Here is a 27,527-nt window from a genome sequence, read left to right on the forward strand (position 1 = left end):
GGGGATCCGCGGGACGTTTTGTGTGTTATTTGCCAATGAATTCACTGGTAAAAAAGGTACGAAAGGACAATAATATTTTTAACAACGGTCACTTCAATCAGTGAAATCAATCAATTTAATGTTTGTAGACAAGAGTAATGATAACTGTCCTTTTTCCTGCCCCATGCTTTATTTTTTAATATGTCTTAAAATTTCGGGGGGGGGGGGGTCCGGACCCCCTGGACCCCCCCCCCTTCGCTACGCCACTGCTCATCTCTTTACGTACATTCTACATGCTCTAACTTTGTAACTGGAGACAATTTAACTTTTAATATTTCAAACAGTACAATACTGATGAATTTAGCTATCCATCCAGATTGTATCTCATGTAGTAACCTTCTTTACTTATTACCATAGTGAATTTATTATTGTTTGTTATTAATTTTTATTGCTAAATTTACTTTTCAAACAGATGTAGATGAAATTTATATAGACCTATCTTATGAATAAATTTTGGAAAATTAAACAAATATTTAGATAATTTCATTGCATTATTTTGAATTCGTAAACCTTTAAAAATTGCTGCAAATTAGGTGTATTATCATTTTATTATTTGAAAAAAACTGACAAGTTAAATTAAATGATTTGTAAAATTCAGTATCAAGTAATGAGTCATCTTACATAACAAAGTGTTGTCTAAATGTCGTGTTCACACTAAATAGTAATTTTTTTAATGATTAGCGTAGCTGCTTAATTTAGTAAGTACTTTTAAGGTTATGTAAGTTTACTTAATGACCAAACAGAGGACTCAGGAAATGTTGTTTGTTATACACATATCTGTGTTAATTTTGGATCAACCCCTGTTCTTGCCTGATTTCCATGTTATTTTTAGAGGCGGCAAGCAAGGGGCGCTCTACTCAGACTACTATGAGGAAGAGAAAGAGGAGTCCCTGGGGCCACAGCAGCGCAGCATCTCCCTGGTCAGTATACAGTATAGATCAGTCTAGTAACATTCTACATAAGTCGTCCCTGGTAGCTCAGTGGTTAGCGTCTCAGTTTGTCACACTCGGGGATCCGGGTTCAATTCTCGGCTTGGATAACACATTTTTATATGCTGACAAATACCAGATTAAGTCGAAACTGACGTGATCTGGTGGAAAAGGCAAATTCCGCAACTCAGATTATTTAAAAAAATTAGTAATCACCACACCAGCATCGAATCAGTTTGGAGTGAAGTGACTTTTGTTTCTATTCTGCGTTTGCAATAGAATACTAACGGTTCCACCTGTAAAAAAACCAGTTCACGGCAAGGTGTGTCAGATCTTCCCAGGGTTTTTTGTCCTCAATCAATTATTAGAAATACAATGAAGTTTCAAAATGCTCGTCAGGATGATTTAGGTATCCTGGCTCCAGCACTTCAGAAGAATAACAGACATCCGACGAACCATTGAATTACAATTCTTCACCTGTTTTCTCAAAACTTTAACATTTTAAATGGTAAAAATTCTTTCCTTTCAACCGAATGAAATTAAATCGTAAGCTGAGCCATATTTAAGTTCGATCGTTATAAGTTTACAACAATACTTTCGTTTACTTGGATTTCGTCACCAAATGCGAATCAAATTGGACAAGTTTGTTATTGTTGCAACGTTCCACATTTAATATATTGATAACTTATACGATTTTAAACATTAAGTTCATGTTACACTTTTTGCTACGAAGGAAGAATCTTTTTACATAGTAAATATTACTAATTGAATAAGCTGTATTGTGAACTTCTGTAACGTAGAACGGCTTGTTTATTTGGAATTACAGAACATCATCTTCGCAATTTCATATTATGTTCAATTGAACATAGAGGATTGGTTTGAATTCGGAAGTCAAGGATTTATCTGTTTAAGTGCGATTTCAATAAACCTAGTGATTATACTTTACTACTACAATTATAACTGTGGAACTGTTGTATAGTAACATTATTTTGTAATCATATTAGTATGTAAGAACATGTAGCCATGATTGTATGTATTATTTAATGTGTATCAATAACTGGAATAGTGTTAGCGTGAGAAGAGTAGACGTTAGATAAGTAATAGATATACAACATTATCATTAACAAATTGTCACTGCTCACGCAGCAATCTACAGATCATTAGCACTTTGGACAATGATATGTACAGAGCGATAATCGCTCTTAATGGGTTGTGTTATTTAAGCCCTGCGAGACGCAGCAGTAATCATCAGTCTCCGCAGACTGCACAGTGAGGAACGGTCACGGTGTTGGGATCAGTCTCCGCAGACTGCACAGCGAGGAACCGGTCGCGGTAGTAGGCAGAATAGTTAGATGTTGGAATTGTGAAACATAAGTACCACAAAGTATAGTGTTAATAGTTTATTCTCAGTAGTAATTTTATACAGGTGTTTTCATTTTACATGTTGTGAACAGAGTTGTGCCAAGTGACTATTTTCAATAAACTTATTTTTAACCCGATGTACCGAGTCATCTCTTGAGTTCCTACTCTTCAAGGTGAACATTGTTACGGGTTATCTTGCCACTCGGGTAGCCCGCTAACCGTCCCCGCAACAGAACTTAGAATAATAGAATACTAGAATTCCTGTACTGAAATTTTACATGGACATTCTTAGGGTCCCAGGTAAACATATAGGTAGGCCTATTCTTAATTCGAAAATCACTCTGGGCTACATTCCAGTAGCCTCTAAAGCTGCATTACTCCATACAAATATGGTTAATTAAAAGAGCCTGATAAATATAATCAATTGTTTTGTGAAAACATTGTTTTACGATAGCACTACCTTATGTTTATAATGTAACCACTATTATCAATTTGTTTGCATTGTATAGTGTTAAAAGCATAGAGAAACATTGATAGTAACAATACTTCTTATTTCAACCTTTTCTTCAACTGCTGTTGAGCACAGAGTAAGAAAATATCCAGTTAAGAAAACGTTGTAGTACAAATACACTTTTAACAGTTATTTTAGCAAATACTAAAATAGGCTATGCAGCGCTTTGTCAATACTGTAAATGCAGATACCAAGATACAATTAACAAGGCAAAATCAACTATGGCGCAAAAATTCTAATACCGGAGTACATTAGAATGGCTATAAATATACAAATTTTGACATACTTTCTTGGCCTTGGCAACGAGGCAAACTCAACATTGGCGTCGGAAATATAATTCACTCGAACCAGAAGAAGTGTTGATTCACGTGCAAAGCTTATGCAATCACAATCGAAGCCGCGGGTAACTGCTAGATATAGTATAGAACATTACTAGAATCCGTGACAACCGATCCTTACTTAAACGCTCTAACAAGAACATTACTTAAATTACTTCTTCGATTTATCTCGTACTTAGCAACTATTAGATTCTGATCTCTGCATTTTGCAATGTTATATTGATAGCAGTGCATATTATTTATTAGATATGTTTTGTCTGATATGGGTTAATATTTATTTTTTACAATAGTCTAAATGTGTCACTTGATAATGTGGGAGTGTTGCGACCGCCAGTTTTAAATTCCTTTTACTTTAATAGCTATAAAAAATTAATTTTATTATAATAATTACTAATTTATATAAAAAAAGTGTTAAAATTACATCTCAAAATGTATTATAATTTACGCTGCTCGAAATAAATATTTCTAAACAACTGCGGTAAGAAAATTACAACATAATTTCGCTATTGTAAACTATAGGTAGCTTTAATGTAATCAAAAAAAGTAAGTGATTCCGGCCGGGATCGAACCGGCGACCTTCTGCGTGTAAAGCAGACGTGATAACCACTACACCACGGAACCCGCTGAGCTCGCCGGTCGTTTAATTAATACTTCGTCGCCGCCATTTGGTTCTAGGAAAGTTATTTGCGTACATTTTTCTTTCTCTAAAGAAGGTTCCAATTTATCTTCAGAGATTATATAGAAATAGAACGTCTATTATTGACGACGGAGAATTTGAATTAATTCACTAAAAGTGATTTAAACAGGGGTTATAGTTTACTGTACTTTTGATACTACAAATAATAACAGTAATTTTTAATAACGATAGTAGAGTTTTTCCGAGCGTCCCTATTTACGGATGTTTGCACTAAAAGGGTTAATGTGTCGTATACGTAATGTATATACTATGTTGTGATATACATAACCTAATATACATTATACATATACATGTCATAATAAATAGGCCATATGTATCCTAATTAATACTAACCAAATTTCAATTATTGTAAATAAAGTAGGTACCATTACCGGTAATATGTTTGCATACAAGCAGGAAAAGTTAATTTTTTCACAGTTAATCTGATCCGATCGTTATAGATAATCATAAAAATGTGTGTTTATATGAAATATATATATATATATATATATATATATATATATATATATATTTTAAATTAATAATTTAAAATGAATAATTTAATAAACTAAATAAAATTAATTTAATTTAATAAATTAATAAATAAATAAATTAATTAATTAATTTTAAATGATAATAGCTCATTGTATATAGTACGTAAAATGGTTAGCGTCTAGAATATTCACTTTCTCAGTCGGAATTCGAACCTCCCCCCCCCGTACCCACTCAAAAGGAGCTCCAATTGTATAAGAAACAGACGATAGAATTTTAAATGCATTGTGTGGTCAATACAATGTGAATGTTGAGTTTAGCTCCAGTTCACCTTCCTCTTAGTGCAGTGTCTGGAATCTGACGGTGTCTCAGACTTCACTCCTAGAACCTGGAGTCATACTCGTCTGAAGAGATAAAAAAAAAAAAACAGTGACTAATTTCAAACGCTACTCTAAGGAAAAGGTGAACTGGAGCCAAACCCAACATTCGCATTAATTCAACCCTTCCCACCATAGCTACATTATGATCAATAATGTGTTATTATCCTGTAAAAGGGTTTGTGTCTTCATAGCATATTGTAAAATAATGATAAGCGAGTAGTTACATTTGAAACAGTGCAATGCAATTTATGAATATGAGAGGAAAGATTCAAGAAATACAAAACAGTGCACAATCTAACACAATTTATTTCCGTGTCATTGGGCATTCACAAAATTTGTATCTAATGAATTAACTTATTAACCAATACAATACTGAACGAGTATTAGCCTAATAAACTGGGCAGAATATTAAAGGATTAGAGTCGAATTAGCCATTACAAGTGTTATTTATATTTCCAGATTAGTTAGAAGTAAGCTGAAACACAGAGAAAGACATACCGGAGATCACTTTGCTTTTTCCCTGTGTCTAAAGGGTAGGGTACGATAAGCGGACCCGGTTTTTTATATCGAATTTGGCAAACGATATTACTTAATCATAACCATCGATATAATCAATCGATACTGATTAATTATTTTGAACTATTAACTTAAATAATCTATATCAACGGCTGTAAACACTCGAAAATAATACACGTAGGATAATATTTCAATTTTACATAAGTAATTCTGATTATTAAAAATGGCAGTCAATTTTAGAAAACTACACGACGTTGTTTTTTCGTGGCTTCAACATGTTGGACTCGTACCGAAAAACCCATTATGTGAAATTTGTGGGAAAGAAACAACTGTAACTGTGAGAGGAGTAAATATGGTCGTCTTCAGTTTTCCTAATTTTGGTTATAATAATTTGTTTGATCACTGTAAATATTAAATTCATATTTTAATTTAAAACATATGATTGTTATTGAGGGCTATAGGTACTTTTATATCGATTGATAGTCTAGGATTTGAGATGCGAATATTAGGTATCGATGACTATATTCTTGGATATAAAAAACCGGGTCCGCTTATCGTACCCTACCCCTATTCGTACAACTATAAAAACTTTAAATCGATTTAAGATCTTAAATGTATAGTTGTTACAATTCCCAACTGGACTAACACTGATAATCATAATTTTTAGTAAAACAATAATACTTTTAACAACGCCAAGATGATAAAATTATCCACCTCTGATGAAATACTTATTAGCTGATAAAGAGAACTTTTGTTTTGCTCAATGAATAAGTGTACCGAAGCGATTGCGTTAGCAAGTCACGTAATTTTACGCCTAACGCACAGCCTGTAATTTGTGGATGAAGCCTTTCGTTACTCAACGTTGAAATTAACACTGACCTTGGCAAACAGCTTTAAATTATGTGTAATTACATATCTGAGTAGTTTTTCTATTCAGTTTAATTACACGTAGGGAAGAATCTTGATTTGGTGTAATTTGATATTACATGTATGTTATTACAAATCATTAAAATGCCGGGAGAGTTGTTGAAGTTTAATGAAATAATATCTATGTAAAAGAGCCTTCAAATCGTTATCTATCAAGATATCATACAACATTCTCGTCAAATAATCAATACATAATATTTATGATTATCGTACTTCCTTACTGACTTATAAAACTGTTTCTCAAGTTTATAAACATAAAAGTTGTAAGTACATAATATGTTGTAAATATTAAAAATAAAAATAAAGCGCTAATTTTTTTGCTGCGCACTAATTCCGAGAATGGCTAGATTAATTTAGCTGATTCTTTTTTAAATATTCGTTGAAGTCCAAGAAACGTTTGCAGGAAGATAAAGATAGAAATATCTTTTCCGATCACTTAAAATTTGGAAAAATATTGATAATATTGATTTTTCACGGTAAAAATTAAACTGACGTTGAACAGCTGTTGACACTTCAAAACCTTCTTTGATGTTTCAGCTGAAGCTAGTTGAAAGAAGTTGAAACATCTGTTAACATTTTAATTTTATATTATTAAGTAGGCCTACATAATGCATGATCAGTAGTGGAATGCAGATAACAGAGATAAAGTTACCGTATAACTGTTATTCCAGATTGTGCCAGAGACGAATCAGAAACATCTAATGCATTGGAAATCGACTATTTTAAAATGTTGAATAAACTTAAAAATTTGCCCCTTATACCGATTAGATGTTTTAGGATTAGATTAGATGTTTTAGATGGATTAGATGTTTTTTAACCGTGGTGAACTTCTCATTCCTAAGCATCTATGTATATTTTCTTCATCGGAACAATAAGGCAAACTCAACTATATTTGTTATTAAATTTGTGTAATTGGCGATAGCCTGATATAATTTCAATACACGTTTAATCATAAAAAGTACTTGCTCCACTGGGGCTCTAATTGTTTTTATTAATTTAGTGAAATGTATAATAATTAGTCTGTTAGTCCGAGTGAAATTGTTTTTAGATAATAATGATTGTACGGAAATCTTTAAAAGACGTGCTTTTTAAATTGTATTTGTATTCTTAATTGAAGATAAGTCGTCGTTTGTAACGACATTCCATTTGTCGTTTGATCGCAGGAACTGTTATTGACTTTTCCGTTTGAATGCACGATGTAAATAAACACGATCGAGATTGGTAAATTAAATTTAAGATTAATATTTTAAAACTAATAGTCACAGCTTCTTCGAAACTGTAATGAACGATATTATAATAGTAGACTATAATAGCGTTACAGTTATTAGATTGAGCTATTTCGTTCGTCGACACGATCCTTTCAAATAATCGTGTGTCGGGGCCCGGTCCGGGCCCCTTGAGAAACTTGGCCCCAATAAAATGTAAGAGTACGGGCCTGGTTACACAACTATGATCTACTGTAAACAATCTCATTACGTTATCGTATCTAAGTACAACTCGGTGTTTGTTTTTATTTTATTCACACCGTATTTACAAACCCTAATTAAATTTATTTATAGGTTAGAAATCGAGTATTTTATTTTTGTACGAGCAAAATCACGTGCCATAATATAATGTTATTGTACTTAATAGATTACAAAAAGTGTCAAACAGTATAAATTAACTTCCATTTTTATTTGCAAAATCAGGTGTGATCAAACGAAATGAAAACAGCTCCATTTAAAATTCCGTACGCGCCAAGGTAGCAGCTGGAACATTACATCAATTGAGTCGCGCGGTAATGTCAGTGATGGAATGGTGGAATGAACTGGACCGATTAAGATGATGGACGACGTGATGCGCGCGCATCGGTCACTGCCAGTGTCAAGTAAGCGACTGACAGCTGTCAACAGATCAGACCAGCTGTTGTCACTCCGTCTCTATCAGCTGATTCGATCAGAGCAGTCGCTTCCTTCTGTTCCATACGTCGCCGCCACAACTTCCTCATTAAGTGCAACAGTACTTACAGAAGATTAGGTATACATTATGCTGTCAAAATAACACGCTAAAATTAAAATAACCGCGATAACAACACACAAATTCTGTTAAATACGCACAGTACTTCTGTTTTAGTAAGTAAATACAGTCTCCAGGAGGGTTCACTTCTGGCTGGTTTATACCTTCCAGTTGAACCCACAGTGGGTACAACTAAAACCGATATTTACCGTTGTCACTTAAATCTGGGAAACCTTATGGATGTCCAGGAGCGGCACATCACTAACCGCAAATGTCGAGATTCTGGGGCGCAAGAGTAATTCGATAGGTGTAGGTGGGATTTGTTCCCTAAGAGTCAAATGTTCTTGCCAACATAGACATAAGGAAGGGTGTGCCACCCCTGCGTGCTTTTACTGGAGAGGCTGGTTCAGAGCTGGCTTCTCCTTCTTCTTAGGGGACATGACGAAATTAATTATCTAAACTTTTTTCATGAATCTCGACAGGAGACGGCCCCTACTCTCAACCTTATCCATCCAAAATATCCTGTCACTCCGGAAGCAGCGCACAGGTTCTTATAGAACTCGGTGCATGTTTCTTGTCCTAAGAGAACAACAAAAAAGTAAATACAGTTTAGGTAGAAGTTTTATTACGAGTTGTTTAACAAGTAAATGTTATTAAAATGCTGCAAAACAAAACTCACCATAACTTTAAGCATTACAATAATTAGTGACGTTGTATTAAAAAAGGAAAAATATACATTTTTAATTGTTCTTATTTTATTAGTATAGTGTATCTTTATGCGAATTTTCATCCTTGGCTGAGCGTCAGCGAAGCCTATCACTCCAGGAGTTTGAAAAAAATCATTTCTGTATGTTTGTCCGTACGGTGTTTTGAGAACGAACTGACCTACAAACCTTTTGCATGCAACTTCGTTTCTTTATAAGCTACACCGAGTTCGATGACGGAGCACGCCACTCCACGAGATTTGGCTGAGCGTTAGTGGACATATTTACTTATGGGTAACCATGATGGAACGATAGCATCTCAGAATAAGGTAGAATTTGTAAACTAACTGAGTACATTAATAATATGGCACTTTTACGTGTGACAAAGTAGTAGTCTAAACGAATGAGATGTAGATTTGAAGTCTTGCATGCAACCTCATGTTACGCGACACCTGATGTTGCATGCAACCTAAGCGAAGCATGCTACGCCCCTACCTAGTTTCTGTTGATAATATGAATACTTAGCTGTGAGCGGTTTATCAGATAACCAAGCACGCTGAGACTATATTTCGTACCGTGTGAAAATACCTTACCCGAACCAGAATTTGAACCCGGATCCCCTGGGGATAACCTGAGACGCGACAACTTGGCTACCAGGAACGGCGATAGTTGTATTAGAACAATGCCAACACAATATACGGAATTTGTACCCATTTAGCGGGTTCATTCGCGGGGCGAGTCGATAATTTTGCGCCCTCAACAAAAACCCGTTACGGTTGAGGGCCTCGAGTTAGGAACACAAATCACAGGAAGGCAATATTTTAAAAAAGGTTTCGGCAAAAAATGAAGTTCGGTCCGAAGCCAATGAGCTCCGGAATTCCGACCAAGGAGTCGTAAACGACCGTCTTCATTATCCCTGTTTGGCGAAAGAGCTGTAAAACATAAAAATCCCAACGTTTCTAGAGCTGAGAAATTACTGAGAAGAATCATAATGGAAGAATTATCCAGGTTTTGCTACTTGACTCTTCCCACGGATTTTGAATCATTTTGACATTTAAAATGTGTTTAGTTTCAAAAGTTCGGTAGATATGGAATGTTAGGAAATTGAATAAAGGAAATAATAACGTTTTAAACACAACTGGTTGTCCGTTAGTGTTTTGTCTGTCCTTCTGTCTATCTGTAGGATACCTCAAGAACGTGATGAGCTATAATTTTGACATTTTCAGAACTTGCATTTCTACAGAGGCAAAATTGTTGTATTTCACATAGTCGATATCAAGTTGTACTTCACATAGCCGATATCAAGTTGTGTTTCACATAGCCAATATCAAGTTGTATTTTACATAGCCGATATCAAGTTGTACTTCACATAGCCGATATCAAGTTGTATTTCACATAGCCGATATCAAGTTGTATTTCACATAGCCAATATCAAGTTGTATTTCACATAGCCAATATCAAGTTGTATTTCACATAGCCAATATCAAGTTGTACTTCACATAGCCAATATCAAGTTGTACTTCACATAGCCAATATCAAGTTGTACTTCACATAGCCAATATCAAGTTGTACTTCACATAGCCAATATCAAGTTGTACTTCACATAGCCGATATCAAGTTGTACTTCACATAGCCAATATCAAGTTGTATTTCACATAGCCAATATCAAGTTGTATTTCACATAGCCAATATCAAGTTGTATTTCACATATCCAATATCAAGTTGTATTTCACATAGCCGATATCAAGTTGTATTTCACATAGCCAATATCAAGTTGTATTTCACATATCCAATATCAAGTTGTATTTCACACAGCCAATATCAAGTTGTATTTCACATATCCGATATCAAGTTGTATTTCACATATCCAATATCAAGTTGTATTTCACATATCCAATATCAAGTTGTACTTCACATATCCAATATCAAGTTGTACTTCACATAGCCGATATCAAGTTGTACTTCACATAGCCAATATCAAGTTGTATTTCACATAGCCAATATCAAGTTGTATTTCACATAGCCGATATCAAGTTGTATTTCACATAGCCAATATCAAGTTGTATTTCACATAGCCAATATCAAGTTGTATTTCACATAGCAACAATATCAAGTTGTATTTCACATATCCAATATCAAGTTGTATTTCACATAGCCAATATTAAGTTGTATTTCACATAGCCAATATCAAGTTGTATTTCACAGCATAGCCAATATCAAGTTGTTTATCAAGTTGTATTTCACATAGCCGATATCAAGTTGTACTTCACATAGCCAATATCAAGTTGTCACATATCCAATATCAAGTTGTCGATATCAAGTTGTATTTAGTTGTATTTTCGATCAAGTTGTCAATATCAAGTTGTATTTCACATAGCCGATATCAAGTTGTATTTCACATAGCCGATATCAAGTTGTGTTTCACATAGCCAATATCAAGTTGTATTTCACATAGCCGATATCAAGTTGTATTTCACATAGCCGATATCAAGTTGTATTTCACATAGCCGATATCAAGTTGTATTTCACATAGCCGATATCAAGTTGTATTTCACATAGCCGATATCAAGTTGTATTTCACATAGCCGATATCAAGTTGTATTTCACACAGCCAATATCAAGTTGTACTTCACATACAGTCCAATATCAAGTTGTATTTCACACAGCCAATATCAAGTTGTATTTCACACAGCCAATATCAAGTTGTACTTCACACAGCCAATATCAAGTTGTATTTCACATAGCCAATATCAAGTTGTATTTCACACAGCCAATATCAAGTTGTACTTCACAGCCATATCTATCAAGTTGTATTTCACATAGCCGATATCAAGTTGTATTTCACATAGCCAATATCAAGTTGTACTTCACACAGCCAATATCAAGTTGTATTTCACATAGCCAATATCAAGTTGTATTTCACATAGCCAATATCAAGTTGTATTTCACATATAGCCAATATCAAGTTGTACTTCACATAGCCGATATCAAGTTGTATTTCACATAGCCAATATCAAGTTGTACTTCACATAGCCAATATCAAGTTGTATTTCACATAGCCGATATCAAGTTGTACTTCACATAGCCGATATCAAGTTGTATTTCACATAGCCGATATCAAGTTGTATTTCACATAGCCAATATCAAGTTGTATTTCACATAGCCAATATCAAGTTGTACTTCACATAGCCAATATCAAGTTGTACTTCACATAGCCAATATCAAGTTGTACTTTCACATAGCCAATATCAAGTTGTATTTCACATAGCCAATATCAAGTTGTATTTCACATAGCCGATATCAAGTTGTACTTCACATAGCCGATATCAAGTTGTATTTCACATAGCCGATATCAAGTTGTATTTCACATAGCCGATATCAAGTTGTATTTCACATAGCCGATATCAAGTTGTATTTCACATAGCCAATATCAAGTTGTATTTCACATAGCCGATATCAAGTTGTATTTCACATAGCCGATATCAAGTTGTATTTCACATAGCCGATATCAAGTTGTATTTCACATAGCCGATATCAAGTTGTATTTCACATAGCCGATATCAAGTTGTGTTTCACATAGCCGATATCAAGTTGTATTTCACATAGCCAATATCAAGTTGTATTTCACATAGCCAATATCAAGTTGTATTTCACATAGCCAATATCAAGTTGTATTTCACATAGCCGATATCAAGTTGTATTTCACATAGCCGATATCAAGTTGTGTTTCACATAGCCGATATCAAGTTGTATTTCACATAGCCTATATCAAGTTGTATTTCACATAGCGTTATCAAGTTGTGTTTCACATAGCCGATATCAAGTTGTATTTCACATAGCCGATATCAAGTTGTAAATCACATAGCCAATATCTCCATTAGATGTTCCATAACCCGTAAAAGAATCTATAGGTGCCATATAGACACGTCGATACGTACAATATTCTCTCCCGAGTGTGGGATTCTCACTCCATTATCTTGGATTCATTACGAAATGTTCCTAATATGGTCTACCCTTGCGCACCACTTCCTTTTTTTATTTACTTCAATGTTTGTTCAAAACCTACTCATATATACTTGGGTATGAGTAGTTTAAAAATATGATAGAGCGGTGAAATGTTACAAGCGCCTTTTTCTATACCTTTCTAGTTTTAATACGATGTTTCCTAAATGAAACATTTATTTATTTTCGAATCGCATGCTTACATTAGAGCGCCATTTAAGTAGTAATTTATAGTTTACAAATTACTGTGTCTGTAGTGCATACACATTATTCATAGTGTACGTATAATGGCCTACTTGATGTAAATTAATGTTACTAACTTAATTTTAATATTATACCTTGCATTTGTTTAAGTTAGTGGGAACAGCATTTTAAAACTATACTAATTCACAATGGTTATCTTTCAAGTAAATACAAGTGTTATCTTGTTTATTGAACGATTTGCTTGAATCGTGTGTTATGAACATATTGTTGTTCAGTAAAACAATATGTCTAATGTCCTTTATATAGACTACATGTAAAGTTTAAATTATAAATGCAACGCAATTTTAGAGCAAAACGTGTTATATCACTTTTGGAAAAATTAAAATGTGGCATCCTGGAAATATGGTTTTATTGCTTAAATCCTTTATTCCTTAAAGTGGGGATCGTTCAGAATCATCTACAACTGCAAATTTGCTACAATTTAATATACTAAATATATCAATAAAACTCTACGTTTCACATTAAACTTTATTACTACCTCATAATAAACGGTAAGAACGTAACTTTTAATAAAAACACTAACAAAACTAAAAATATTAAGAGGACGAAGCCGGACCGGTTACCTCGCACCAAACAAATTGCCTCTAATTTCAACTAATTCTCCTCAGTTCTAAGAAAATTATATATAGAGTCACGCAACTAGACACTGGAATTCCGAGACCTGCTAGAAGCCCGCCTCTCAACATTCCAGGTGTAGAAAAACTTTGATGCGGCTCTGCCTTCGTCCAGCGGGTGGCGATGTGGATGTAACAGTGATCGATATGTAAAACATTGCACGTAATTTTGTACCTGCTCTGCTCGTAATACACATATTGTTTGACTTGTGTTTGTTTTTCACCCAGAGACGGACAAACAGACGGACTGCCCTGTGATATTCCTACCCTCAATAGGGCTGTTCCTTAAACCGCAAGGAAGCTATACACCAAATTTCAAGTATCTAGAATCTTTCTACTAAGAATTATCACACTGACAGACAAACAGACAACAGATAGACAGGCGAACTCCTCTCTAACCGTTTCACCCTAGAACTAACACTATTCTTACTTGAACTGAGAGGAACCTACCAAGTATCAAGTCGTTAGGGATTTTCTATCGAGTTATTACACAGACGGACAGACATCACAGATGGACAGACATCACAGATGGACAGACATCACAGATGGACAGACATCACAGATGGACAGACATCACAGATGGACAGACATCACAGATGGACAGACATCACAGATGGACAGACATCACAGATGGACAGGACAACACAGATGTACAGACATCACAGATGGACATACATCACAGATGGACAGCCATCACAGATGGACAGACAAACACAGATGGACAGACAGACATCATAGATGGACAGACATCACAGATGGACAGACACATCACAGATGGACAGGACATCACAGATGGACAGACATCACAGATGGACAGACATCACATGTACAGACATCACAGATGTACAGACATCACAGATGGACATACATCACAGATGGACAGACATCACATATGTACAGACAACACAGATGTACAGACATCACAGATGGACAGACATCACAGATGGACAGACATCACAGATGGACAGGCATCACAGATGGACAGACATCACAGATGTACAGACAACACAGATGTACAGACATCACAGATGGACAGACATCACAGATGTACAGACATCACAGATGTACAGACATCACAGATGTACAGACAACACAGATGTACAGACAACACAGATGTACAGACAACACAGATGTACAGACATCACAGATGGACAGACAACACAGATGGACAGACAACACAGATGGACAGACATCACAGATGGACAGGCATCACAGATGGACAGACAACACAGATGTACAGACATAACAGATGTACAGACATCACAGATGTACAGACAACACAGATGGACAGACATCACAGATGGACAGGCATCACAGATGGACAGGCATCACAGATGTACAGACAACACAGATGGACAGACATCACAGATGGACAGGCATCAAAGATGGACAGGCATCAAAGATGGACAGACACCACAGATGGACAGACATTGTAGATGGACAGACATCAAAGATGGACAGACACCACAAAAGGACATACATTGTAGATGGACATACATTGTAGATGGACAGACATCACAGATGTACAGACATCACAGATGGACAGACATCACAGATGGACAGACATCAAAGATGGACATACATCACAGATGTACAGACACCCCAGATGGACAGACATCACAGATGGACAGGCATCACAGATGGACAGGCATCACAGATGGACAGGCATCAAAGATGGACAGGCATCAAAGATGGACAGGCATCAAAGATGGACATACATCACAGATGGACAGGCATCAAAGATGGACAGGCATCAAAGATGGACAGACACCTCAAAAGGACATACATTGTAGATGGACAGACATCACAGATGTACAGGCATCACAGATGGACAGGCATCACAGATGGACAACCATCACAGATGGACAGGCATCAAAGATGGACAGACATCACAGATGTACAGACAACACAGATGGACAGTCATCACAACAAAAGTACGATCTCAACAAGGTTCTGTCAGTTCCTTAGTAAATAGCCAATGTATCGCTTCTCTAGAAAAAACTAGAGGAGTGTATCAATTTTTTTATTATTTTTTTAAAAACCTAATTACCAATAAAATCTGTGTTTTTTAAACATTACCTAGTAGTAGGAATGGTTTTCCTAGTTTTATGTAATCTTGAAGGAAGTTGACAGCAACTTGTATAAGCGAACTGCGACCTACGGGGAAATATAAAAAGTTTGAGTATAATTTTGAGCTATGAAATACATTTCTCATCCCTATCCGAGAACACTTAGTTACCTTGCCATGTTTAGAGATATAAGACCATGGATAAAATCAATTGTCGAGATCCCAAATCCTCTAAATCTAAAAAAGATATCTCGGTATTTACTGGACTAGACTATGGCGCAAGAGCACTGGATGAATTAAAGATTCCTCATTGCTCTGAAGACGTAACATAGAGCTTGATCAAGTTTTAACACCAGATGTTTGAGTCGTGGTATTGGCAACGATTTACTGAAAGTCTCGTTGGTGTGACTGACGCTGCAGAGCGGCGACTCTCCAACGCGATGGATTGTGTGGTAATGTGGCGCCGTGTGGTCTGTGGGAGGGTCTAGCCATTGGTCAAGGCCGCAGCTCGACCGTGGAGATGTGGATCGTAAATTATTACACCTCCGATCCATGCAAAAATAGCCGTGGAAGGCTTATTGGACGTCTGACTGTGTTGCCTGGAGATCGTGCTAGAGCATCTTTACCTCTTGGGGAATTTGAGATTAGGTATTAGAATTCCTGGATGATTTGGGATTTTGGGTGACGGTCCTTGTGATAAATCAATGGTTTATAGATCAAACACAACATTGTATATCAGTCAGAGCAATAAAAAGACCGGGATAGCCAAGAATGCCATTGCCAAATTTAGTAAGATGAGGATTTTTTTATAGTACCCCAAAGAAGGAGTGACAGATATGACAAGAATCACAAGAATACGAAAGTAAAGTAGAACAATGAGCAGTACCTTATCAAGATTTGTCTAAAATCATCTTTAAAATAATACTGAGGTGAGAAAGGTAGGACTGTACAATGTTGCCTAAATGGCATGGGAATAGTAATAATTGAACTTTGGCAGGGTGTTAACTTACCAGAATCTTCACCTATAGGTACGTAAGTGTATGCCTTTGATGAAGGACCATTCCAGTCAATTTAAGATGGCCAGAAAAATCCTTATTTTAACCTTTTTGGCAATGTTACTTTCTTGGATCCCGATGCCTATTTTGCAGCATATAGAGTAAGACGTTTGTTATAGATTATAGATGTCCGTGGACTTTTCGTTATTAAAGTTTTTGGCTAGTTATGTTCATCATCCTTTCCTCGAATCCAGATCTTAATCATCGGATTTGATTTAAACCCATGGGCTGTTGTGGTTTTTTTAGTTTTCATCAAATCCATATATCAAGTTCATTTCATATCATTCGACCTCACATCAAGATTACCAAATTTAAACCTAAGATGAGCTGACCATTCAGTTCCAGGTCGCCCAGTGTCGGCGTTACCTTTCCAGATTGGATGTTCACAAGTAATAGCCTTCTAATGCAGACTTCCGCGAAAGATTCTGTGCCATCCCTCTAAATCTCTAATGGATGCTCTCGTTTTACACCACGGCGAGTATTTCCTGTACGAGTTCTCTTTGTACTATAAAACTATCAACAACTGCACGCCAATTACTCCTGTTTTCAGTTATTTCACTGTTGGGTTCACTCCACTTCGCCTTCCACTACATTTATTTTCGGTTGATTCAATTGATTTTTAATCCCATTATTCGGAATATTCAGTTTTAATTTTGTAGTTTTGTTGAATAAATTAAATCGCGCAACATTTTTCTTCAGTATATTTTCGTAGAGCTTTTATTACTGGATACATTGTAACTTTTTTATATGATCTTTTTAAATGTATATTTTTACTTAAACTTCTCTTTATTTCTACTTAAAAAGGTTTAACAAACTCTTTAATTTATAAAGTTGTCTGTAATATTTAAAAAAAATTGACTGGCGAAGGAAGACAAACTACATTAAATTGAATACAGTCTCTGCAATCTCATTGGCCAGATAAAACACGAAATAATTCTTGACAACTTTGTAAAACATAATAGCTTGTCCATTTTAGACGACTTAAGATCCTAGACGTAGCCTATGTGAAGAAGATGCTACTCGTTAAAATTGTGGACATCAAAATCAGATGAGAAAACTTGGCAGTTTGTGAAATACTTGGGTCTGAATGACAATTTCTGGACAACCTATGAGAATAAAGTTTTTGGTTAGTATTAGAACACGTGGAGATGTTACCTGTGTAGATTTTAGGCATGGTAACTTGGATAATTTGTGAACTACTTTAATTTGTGGATGTCTCGAAAAGTAGGTATCTGGACAATATTGGACACGTGATGGTATTAACTGTGTAGTTTATTGTCATCATCTCATAAAAAAGTGTAACGTGGACTGTTTGTGATTGTGAAGAACTTTAATTTCTGGATGACTCTTAAGAAAAGTAGGTTTCTGGACAATATTGGACAGATGTGAAGTTATTAACTGTGTAGTTTATTCATCATCTCATAAAAAAGTGTAACGTAGACTGTTTGTGATTGTGAAGAACTTTAATTTCTGGATGACTCTTAAGAAAAGTAGGTTTCTGGACAATATTGGACAGATGTGAAGTTATTATAATAGTACAGTTTCTGGAGATCACAACATGAAAACACGTAACTTAGGCAGTTTGTGAACTAAGTTCTTCAGTTTCTGGACGGCGTTACGCTGGAACAACGTTTCTTCATTGTCGCTTTCGGGAATTTATTCTTCAATGCCTTGTCAAATTTATGATCATGTGATAAAATCCTTTATCTGAGACCCCTTTGAAGTTAGAGATAATGAGAATTTTTCAGTCACTTCTTACCCTTTCTATAAAAACCTTTTTCATTTAATTTCACTTTTGTGATGCAGTAAAAGGAGGTCTGGCCACGTTTTCGCAATAGAGAACAAGGAGGAGGTCCACGCACGAGGTTTAGGTCCCCCGGCCATGCCACGGAGTGGGTGGTTAGCGGGGGGGGGGAGGGGCTTGCTCTCGTATATCTGCCTCAATACGCGTGAGACCCGCGGACATCCTGCCTCGTACAATCTACATGTCCTGACCTTTCGACTCCGTCTCTCCAGTCCTCCTCAGGTGACCGCGGCTTTGTTCCGACTACCGTTATGTCTTTTGTCTTCGCACCGCGTTCTTCATCTTCTCATTCCCGATAAAGATACACCGACCTTATCCGGATCCTTTGATCTCAACTTCTTCATGCTTGGTTCTACGTTTTCTGAGTTAAAAATATTCAGTAATGGCGTGACTCTTCAATATTCTTACAAAGCGTTGGAGAAAGTTCGAAATTTAAGAACGAACACTTTTACAACAAGTTTAAAAATATGTATGTAGTCTACAAATCCAATTCTGAAAAGAATTATGGTTATTACAATCCAAATTTCACGTTTTCTATTAATTTTTATGAAAGTTTTTATATGTATTTACATGATCAAACACTGTTTCAGTTATCGTTCTCCACTGACGGTTTCTTATTTTGCTTCATTTCAATGTCGACTTCTACAACGTGTCAATTTATATGATCTAATCAGTTATAGGAGCCAGAGCTAACTCAAATTGCCTAAGCACACGACCTAGTTCTTCTGGAGTGATTGTGGAATTTAATCTAGGAAGAAATCGATTGATAACCGCTCTAGGTTTTAGTGGGAGTGTCGAAAGGAACCTCGGATCATAACACGTTTATCTTGGCACACTTAAACCATCGGCAGACACTTAAAGGTTATGTCCGCGTTGGTCAACCATATTTCTAGCAAGTTTTCAAATGTTTGGCTGACAATAGTGAATTTCAGCATCTTAATTTAGTTGTAGAGTGATATGAATACTTGCATAAATTACGTGTTTGGATGTTGGTTTTGAAGTGTGTCAAACTATAAAATACATTGTTCGAAGAAAAATCAGTGATATGATTTACCATTTCAGTACCCTCATTTCAACCCCTACTAAAACTAGGGCGCCTGTCTTAGCAGAAATTCCCTGTCGATTTCACGAAAAACTAGTTTGCTGGCTCCTGTCTAACACATTGACGCCATAACTCATCTTCAAGAAACATCAAAAGCTTTATTATACGTAAATAATAATTTATTTTACTCTGCATTTTTCATGTCAAATGTCTAGACTTGGTCAAAGCAACGAAAAATTTGATCCAATGCCGAGGCGAATTCCTTTTCATACAGATGCACAACAAGAAGCACGCGCATCATCTGAGGAAATTAGACGTTTTTAATCCGATCATTAACTTACACCCATTTGCCAGTTTGAGTCGGAAGAGTAAAAAGCCGGGAAGTATTAGTTGTTACTCGAGGAGTGTCGTTACAGCGCTATCATGCAGGCACACTCAGAATCATCTGGTAGACGAAGCCTGATGATGAAGACATAACCTCACTTCCGCCGGTGATTGCGGTTCATACAGAAACTAACGGTTAGCGTACGCTTCTTCACTGATAGCTCATCTGCGACCCCTTTCCTGTAAATTCATAGCCGCTATCAAGCCGGTATTCTCTGGTCATTTACCCAGAGCTATGCGTCCTGAAATGGGCCTGGATTTAAGCGTGTCAAAGACAACTCTGGGATGATTGAGTTGTCAGTACTGAGCTTCAAGTTGTCGCTGTCTAGAATGATAATCTGTGCCCTTTTCTCTCTTGCCTTGTTTGAAGGACGTAAAACTAGAACCATATATTAATTTTAAAATTTAGGAATAGAACACAATAAAGATAGTCCGGACCTTTTTCCTTAATTTAGTATCATAGTATTTTCAGTGGTTCGTTTAATGTATTTCCGTGCGATGTGAGAGATACGCAGTGTATTTTTGCAATTATTGTTTTGTCTTTAATGTATTTGGTAACTGATAAGCGGTGTGCATCTCTGTTTTAGCTTATCGCAAAGCGATAGATAAGCCGTCCCTTCCTGCTCGCCGGTCAGTCTAAAGTCACTCGATCGGTGATTTGCAACGTAATGGTTGAGTTGAGTGCGTGGGGACAACAGTGAAAGTCTCCGCCCAAAATAAACATTATTAAATATCAAAGAGGGGAACGTTTGATTTTGCTAAAAACTTTAGAAAACCAATAATTATTTTATCGCAAATAATGGAAAATGTATTGTGTTGTTATTATTACTTATTATATTGTGTTTACTAACTAAGTCACAGTGACTAACAACATAATTAAGGGGGGGGGGGATAGTGAACCTCTCTATGCTAGCAAGGCATTTTAGAGTCTTAGCAAGATATATTTGAAAAATCTATAAAAACATAGTTATCATTATCCCATCATGTTGAATACAGTTTTATTCACAAGGAAATTTTCTTTCGTATTATATCATACTTATAATTCTTTGTAACCTTTTAAACACACTGCTGATGTATAGAACAAAAAATGTTTGTCGTACAACTATAAAATGTCAAAAAATAGTATTTGCATTTTGCATTTGAAAAATAGTAAAAAAATGTATATGTATATATTATACATAAAAATAGTAAGAACGTATATTTATACAATCACAAATAAAATTCATGTAGTTCAATATAGTGAAAGTAATACATATTTTAAAATATCAGTTTTTTTTTTGTTTTGAAATTTTAAAACATCATGCCGTCGAAATTATTTCTTATACATTGCAATTTGAAGAAAATGATTTGGTCCACAGAAATCAAGATGGGATTCCTAGATAAATTTGTATTTGTTTATTTTATTTTCTGCCGAATCAGTAATTGAAATTTTTAGGAAGAAATGTACAAGAAGATTTTTCTATAGAAGATTTCTATAAAATAAATACCAAATTTGTTTTACAGAAAGCAAAATAACACCAAACTTGAAAAAAATATTCAACTCCAATAATTAAGCTAGAAAATGGTAGTATACCAAATGAAATCTTCATCATTGGCGCTGCCAAGTTTCAACTTGAACTTTAAAATTACTTTCATATGTAATTTATATTGACTGTACAAATGAAAAAAGCGGAAGTCTACGTTCACTAATTATCTGTGTGCATAATTGACAGTAATGAATACTGCAACCACCTAAAGTGATGATTGTCAGTCGTTCCCACATTCAGTGTGGATAAAAAGCAATCTTGGGATATAACTGAGATAATATAACTGGCTCGGTTTCGGGAGCAACTTGTGGTCGACCGCAGAACACAGCTCGGCAGCTGCGGTGAGGGGGAGGGGGGTCAAACGAGGTGTCATTACCTAAGTGTCACAGTGACGTAAGTAATTCAATCTAGGCCTATTCTGGTTTGCGCTGGTAGCCTAATGTTTTGTTCCGGTCTAGTTATGATTTGCTATTTATTACGAGAGTGTAACAAAGACGTGTAGCAAAGACGGGGCGTGGCCTATACAGGCCGCCACTTAGCCTCATCCAACAAGAGTTAGTTAGTGATGGGAGAATCGATTAGTATTCGATATTCACATATTCGAATACCTCAAATTGGATTCGAATACTTTTTAAATGAATACGATTTTTCTGGAAGAATCGGATTCAAACTTACAGTATTCATTCGTTTGGACGAATAGTAGTCAAATAAGATATTCAATAGCTGTATTCGTATTCGTATACATTAAGGGGGAATTCATAATTTTGAATAAGTAATTAAAAATTTTCAATTTTAACAATATGTATAATTGTACAAATATTCAATAAATAAATAAATACATTTGTAAACAATAAAGACCAAAATTGATGTTTATTTAATGTTGTGTAAAAACAAAATATGATAGAGGTTTCTGGCTTCAATTTATTTCTACGATCATTGGTGACAAAACCTGCAGTAGAAAAGAATCTTTTAGACGGGACTGAAGTAGCAGGTCAACAAATATATTTCTTCTTGAGTACATAAATCATGGGTATGACATGTATGTAGGAGGCACGAAAAAAGCAAAGGATTTTCCCACCTTTTGACAGGGCAATTCCAAATACCCAAGAAACAATGGATTATGGGAAGGAAGTTAGACACTTCTAGACTTGTCTGTTAGAAAAAGTATTCGAATACTTGTATCCGATTGCATATTCGAATACAAGGGTGCTTTTGAATACACCGTAATCGATTCTTTTGAGTATTCTAATTGACATCACTAACCTGAGTTATACTGCGTTACCAAACTGTCCTCCCACCTGATGCAGAGCTTGGCTCAGAGTCCTTCTCAATCTTAACTTGAGCGCTGTGAAAAAATATTCAAAGCTGTTACGCTCAAATGGTCTACGTTTTGTAAAAATATCATTTCTCTAGGCTTAAAATTTAGGTACTCAAAATTCATAGACTAAGTGCCGGAACTGTATAATTGACGAAAATAGGGTACTCTAACTTGTCAAAAACAACTCCAAATGTTGCAGGTTCCATTGCATATTTCGGAAGGTAAGTTCCATCACCAGGTGGTTAAAACAGTTCAAAGTGCCCGACGTGGGGTTATCAGTGTTTTAAAAATTAAAAAAACAACACGTATACAGGAATTCACGCGGTCATGAGCATATGCGCGCGATAGTTCTGAGGCGTGACGCTAGGGGCGCCACGTAACTTTGATTGTTACAGTTCAGGTATTTACTACTTGAGCGTCTCACTCCACAGATGATGGAGCGTCCTAGCGTCCTAGCGCTCGCTTATCTGCACTTCAATTTATAGCATTGGATGAATTATCTCTATTGTAACTACTACAATCAAAGCTTTTACATACATTAGCTAAGAGAATTAATATTTCACGCTCCTTTTATTAGTGACGAATTTGACTGTTTATACAATATTTTTTTTGTTTAGTTGTTTTTTTTATAAAATGTTGTATTATTTTTTGTAAAATTTGTAATTTTTTATTGACAAAATTTGATGAATTTTTGTTAAACTTTGCTATGCATTTTTTTCGTTCTAAGAAAAAATGAAGAATTTCTTGTAAATCCATGACAATAAACTGTATAGATTTTTGAATAGTTTTGAAACACATGTACTGGTTTACTTTTGTAGATTCGTTTTTAGTACCTTCATACATATATATATATATATATATATATATATATATATATATATATACCATATATAAATGAATGTTTGTGTGTTTGTCGTTTATGGAATCGCAAAATATTAGACAGACCATTATGAAAATTTGTATGTATACGTACTTTTCCACGGAGAAGGTTTATAAGCTATGCCCATTGATGTAACTCACCATCAAGCGGCGCTGCAACAGATGAAAGGTTTAAAAGCGCCTACACACTATAAACTGCAATTACGAGACAGTTACGTATATTACATAGCCAAACACTATTTGAAGGCGCTAAGTTATTATTTTGTCTTTAAGATACATTTCTGATTGAACTTAAAGTTTGAGTGTTAGACCACTTTATAATAAAGTACATGTACGTGCACAATGGCTATAAACATAAACAGATTTTTCTTGATCGTGGCAACAAGGCAAACTCTACATCGGCGTTGGAAATATAATTCAATTAAACCAAAAGTTCACATACACGGGCAAAGCGTGCAAAGCCGCGGAAAACAGCTAGTTATTTATAGTTTTTTAAATTAATTTTGTATGGCTGTTTATGGTATTTTAAACAGTATTTATACTTGAACATTGAATGTATCCGAAAGTGTCGTAGGAACCTCATTTTCTGATCTACTCATATGTATACATACATGTATTGTATGACCTTATAAAAAGAATACAAAATTAAATATATAAATATTAATTATGTATGGTAGCCTAATTTATGATATTTCTGTTAGAGTTTATTATAGACTATTTTGTTGTTGATCTGTTGTTGTTTACTGTATATTATTGTTGATTTGTATTTGTTTATTTATTGCCGATTTTGTTGTTAGATGTAGCGTAAAAAAGTATTGTTGATTTTTAATAGTATAGTTTATTATTACTGTTGATATGTCTGTTAAAATTGGCAGTTATATATTTTGTCGCGTAATTTACTGTTCAAAACATAGAAAATGCATGTTGTTACTTTGTTGTATGTTGAAGGTGATGATATAGTGAGGAACTAATAATTTATTGTAAAAAGACTGACTGACAACTAATAATGTATGCCGTAACTTTTTTTCTTGTGTTAATGGTATTTCCGCGCGAGCTCTGTGAGCTCTTGGAAAGTTTAAATTTATTGAAAACTTTCTTTAAATAAAGCATTTGTCTACCGTCTACTGTCTACTTTCCACCTACAAAAAATTGGTGTGACTCTATCCAAACGAGATTCCCACCTCGCCTTTCCTGCGTTCTCAGTCTAGTAGCAGCAGACCAGACTGTACCTGGACTATTTGTTGCCATAGCAACGTAACCAATTACAAGAGACATTTAACATGCTCTCGGCCTCATCTGTTTGGGAAGTGGTAATTACGAGTTGGGTCGGGACCTGGGTTTCGTCTGAAGACATCGTTATTATTTAAAGAGTGGCCCCTAGGCAACAACAGTACGGGTATTAATAGCGGAACGGTTAAACTCTATTCAGATCTCCACGTATCCCCTCGACCTCACGTACGGTGATTCCCTCGGTGAAGAGGTTGTCCATGGACATCGTCAACCTATCTATGTCAGTCATCATTTTCTATAAAAGTTATTTTTAATCAATATAATAGTATTAATAATTTATTCCATCAATAGTTTTACAAAGTATAATTCACAATAACTTCTTTGGAATGTACTGACAACTATTACCAGTAGCGTGGCCAGTGATATAATTTAATAATAATATTAAGACACTGAATCTAGAGTCCAGCAACTTATATAGTTGTATACAATTTAGCTTACAATTGTGGTGTTTTCTTTTTATTTAATTTTTTTTTATTTAAATACTATTGACGTGGACCAGAACTAATAGGTTTATATGAATATTCAAATATTGTTAAATAACGCCAGCTAACAGTGATTTTATTTCCATTGATTGCCTAACCTGTTCAGAGAGCAAAATTTCAGTTTTGCCTTTTGACAGCGGTTCGTCCAAACTGTGCCGGACTCGGTCGTGCATTAGCCGGCAACCTTCTAGATACTCAGTGACACAATTCGAAATAAATATTAAACTATCCATTAACAATTTGCTATGCTATCCACATTGTGTTTTCCTATATTTTGTTGAAACTGCCACAAGCGGCTGTGTTGTGAAAACTAATAGTTGTGATTGTGTTGTTGAAATTAATACAAGTATTGTGTTGTTTGTAATTAACCTCTAAGACGTAAATATACATCTAAGACGCATAATTTATTTATTTTATTATGATTTCTAATTCGTAACTAAACAATACAGATTTCATCAAACGAGTTTGTCATTGATGGCGAGTGATTTTGAAAGAATAAGATATGTATATGTTATAAAAATACGTGTAGAAGATTGGAATCTATCCTATCAACAGGTGTTCTTCATTAAAGCATAAGGTTAAACATGAACAAAAAATTAAAAAAATAAGTAAATATGTTGCGATAAAGTTGCCGAAGTCATGGACAGCAAATGAACAATTTTCTACAATATTAGGTTCTTTTGTGCTATATGCTATAATTATAAATAATATGATTCCGAGTGCTACTTTCTGCAGTCGAAAAATGTACTTGATCCTAAAATTAGGAATGGCGTACACAAATTGAGGTTAAAAACCATAATAGAGTGTAACATAACATATGAGTTTGAATATTATGACAGTATTCGAAGTGCCAATAAGCAATAAATATGCCAAGCAGTTATTTTCTTAATTGGATACCAAATTTCAGATTACTATCAAGGCTCAAACAAAAAGACACGATTCTAGATTAGTAACCTCAGATTCGCCCAGCATAATAGGCATGTGTTGTCAAAGCAGTCACTTCTCAATTTGACATTTTAAAGGTGCGCTTTTCGGTATTAACAACCAAAAGTTTCCAATAAACCACTGATGCAAGGGTTTTGATTCAGTGAAGGCATCAACCCTTAATTCTAAGTTGTTTGAGGCAGTCATCAAGAGAGTCGTATCATTTTCTAAAAGGCATAAATCTGCTTTCTTTTTATCTCATTGATGAAAGTCAAGAAAAAAATTAATCCAAAAACGGATCTCTGAGGATCTCCCATTTTCATCTGAAGCACTAGCAAAAGATCATGCTTACCACAACCTTTATTTGTACTTTCTTGCTTCGCAAATATACAATCACGAGGTTACATTTTTTTGAATTTTAAATGTGTTATATTCCATTCTTAAAAATGAGTTTCCACCATATTTTGTAAACGATTTCAAATTTATTTGTAACAATGGAAACGCAAGAAATGCCCGCACTGGATCGTCTATGCTGCAGATTCCATGTCATAGAACAGCGAAATTTAATAAATCCTTCATTGTTGCTGCATCCAGAATTAGTAATTCCCTTCCACATAGCATTAAAGAACTGGAAAGCCGGGCACGGTTCAATGCAGCTTTGAAAAAATTTTCTTGGTTCGGATGACCGCGGCTGCTGAAACCGATTGCGCGAGCATGGGTGTAATCGGATGGAATGAATGACTGAGTGAATGGGTTTGAAAATGTGTTTTCTTTGTAATGTAATATAATGTTATTATGCAGCGTAATATTAGTATTTATTTTTAAATAATTTAAAAAAGCTATAAACAGGTTTTGATTATTTTTTTTTTCAACTGGAGTTATCTGTTTAGAAGTTGGATTTTGTTGAGGTTAAATGTAAGATATTTGTCTCGTTAATTACTGAATGGCCCTCGTATATTCTTGAAGTATTTCGGTCTCGATGTGGAGAATTATTGCTGAAATAAGC

General features: G+C 35.1%; 1 protein-coding gene and 1 non-coding gene across 2 annotated transcripts in view; one reads left to right on the forward strand and one right to left on the reverse strand.

Moving 5' to 3' along the window:
• Positions 1–27,527, forward strand: part of LOC124367916 — a 102,694-nt gene that overhangs the window by 59,837 nt on the left and 15,330 nt on the right. Inside the window, exon 3 of the mRNA XM_046825121.1 lies at positions 872–959. Coding sequence (XP_046681077.1) covers positions 872–959 — 88 coding nt within the window. The remainder of the gene's footprint in view (positions 1–871; positions 960–27,527) is intronic.
• Trnav-uac lies at positions 3,728–3,800 on the reverse strand. Its single transcript has one exon. It is a non-coding gene; the product is annotated as a tRNA-Val (tRNA).

Source organism: Homalodisca vitripennis, chromosome 8 (genome assembly GCF_021130785.1).
Source record: "Homalodisca vitripennis isolate AUS2020 chromosome 8, UT_GWSS_2.1, whole genome shotgun sequence".
Taxonomy (NCBI): domain Eukaryota; kingdom Metazoa; phylum Arthropoda; class Insecta; order Hemiptera; family Cicadellidae; genus Homalodisca; species Homalodisca vitripennis.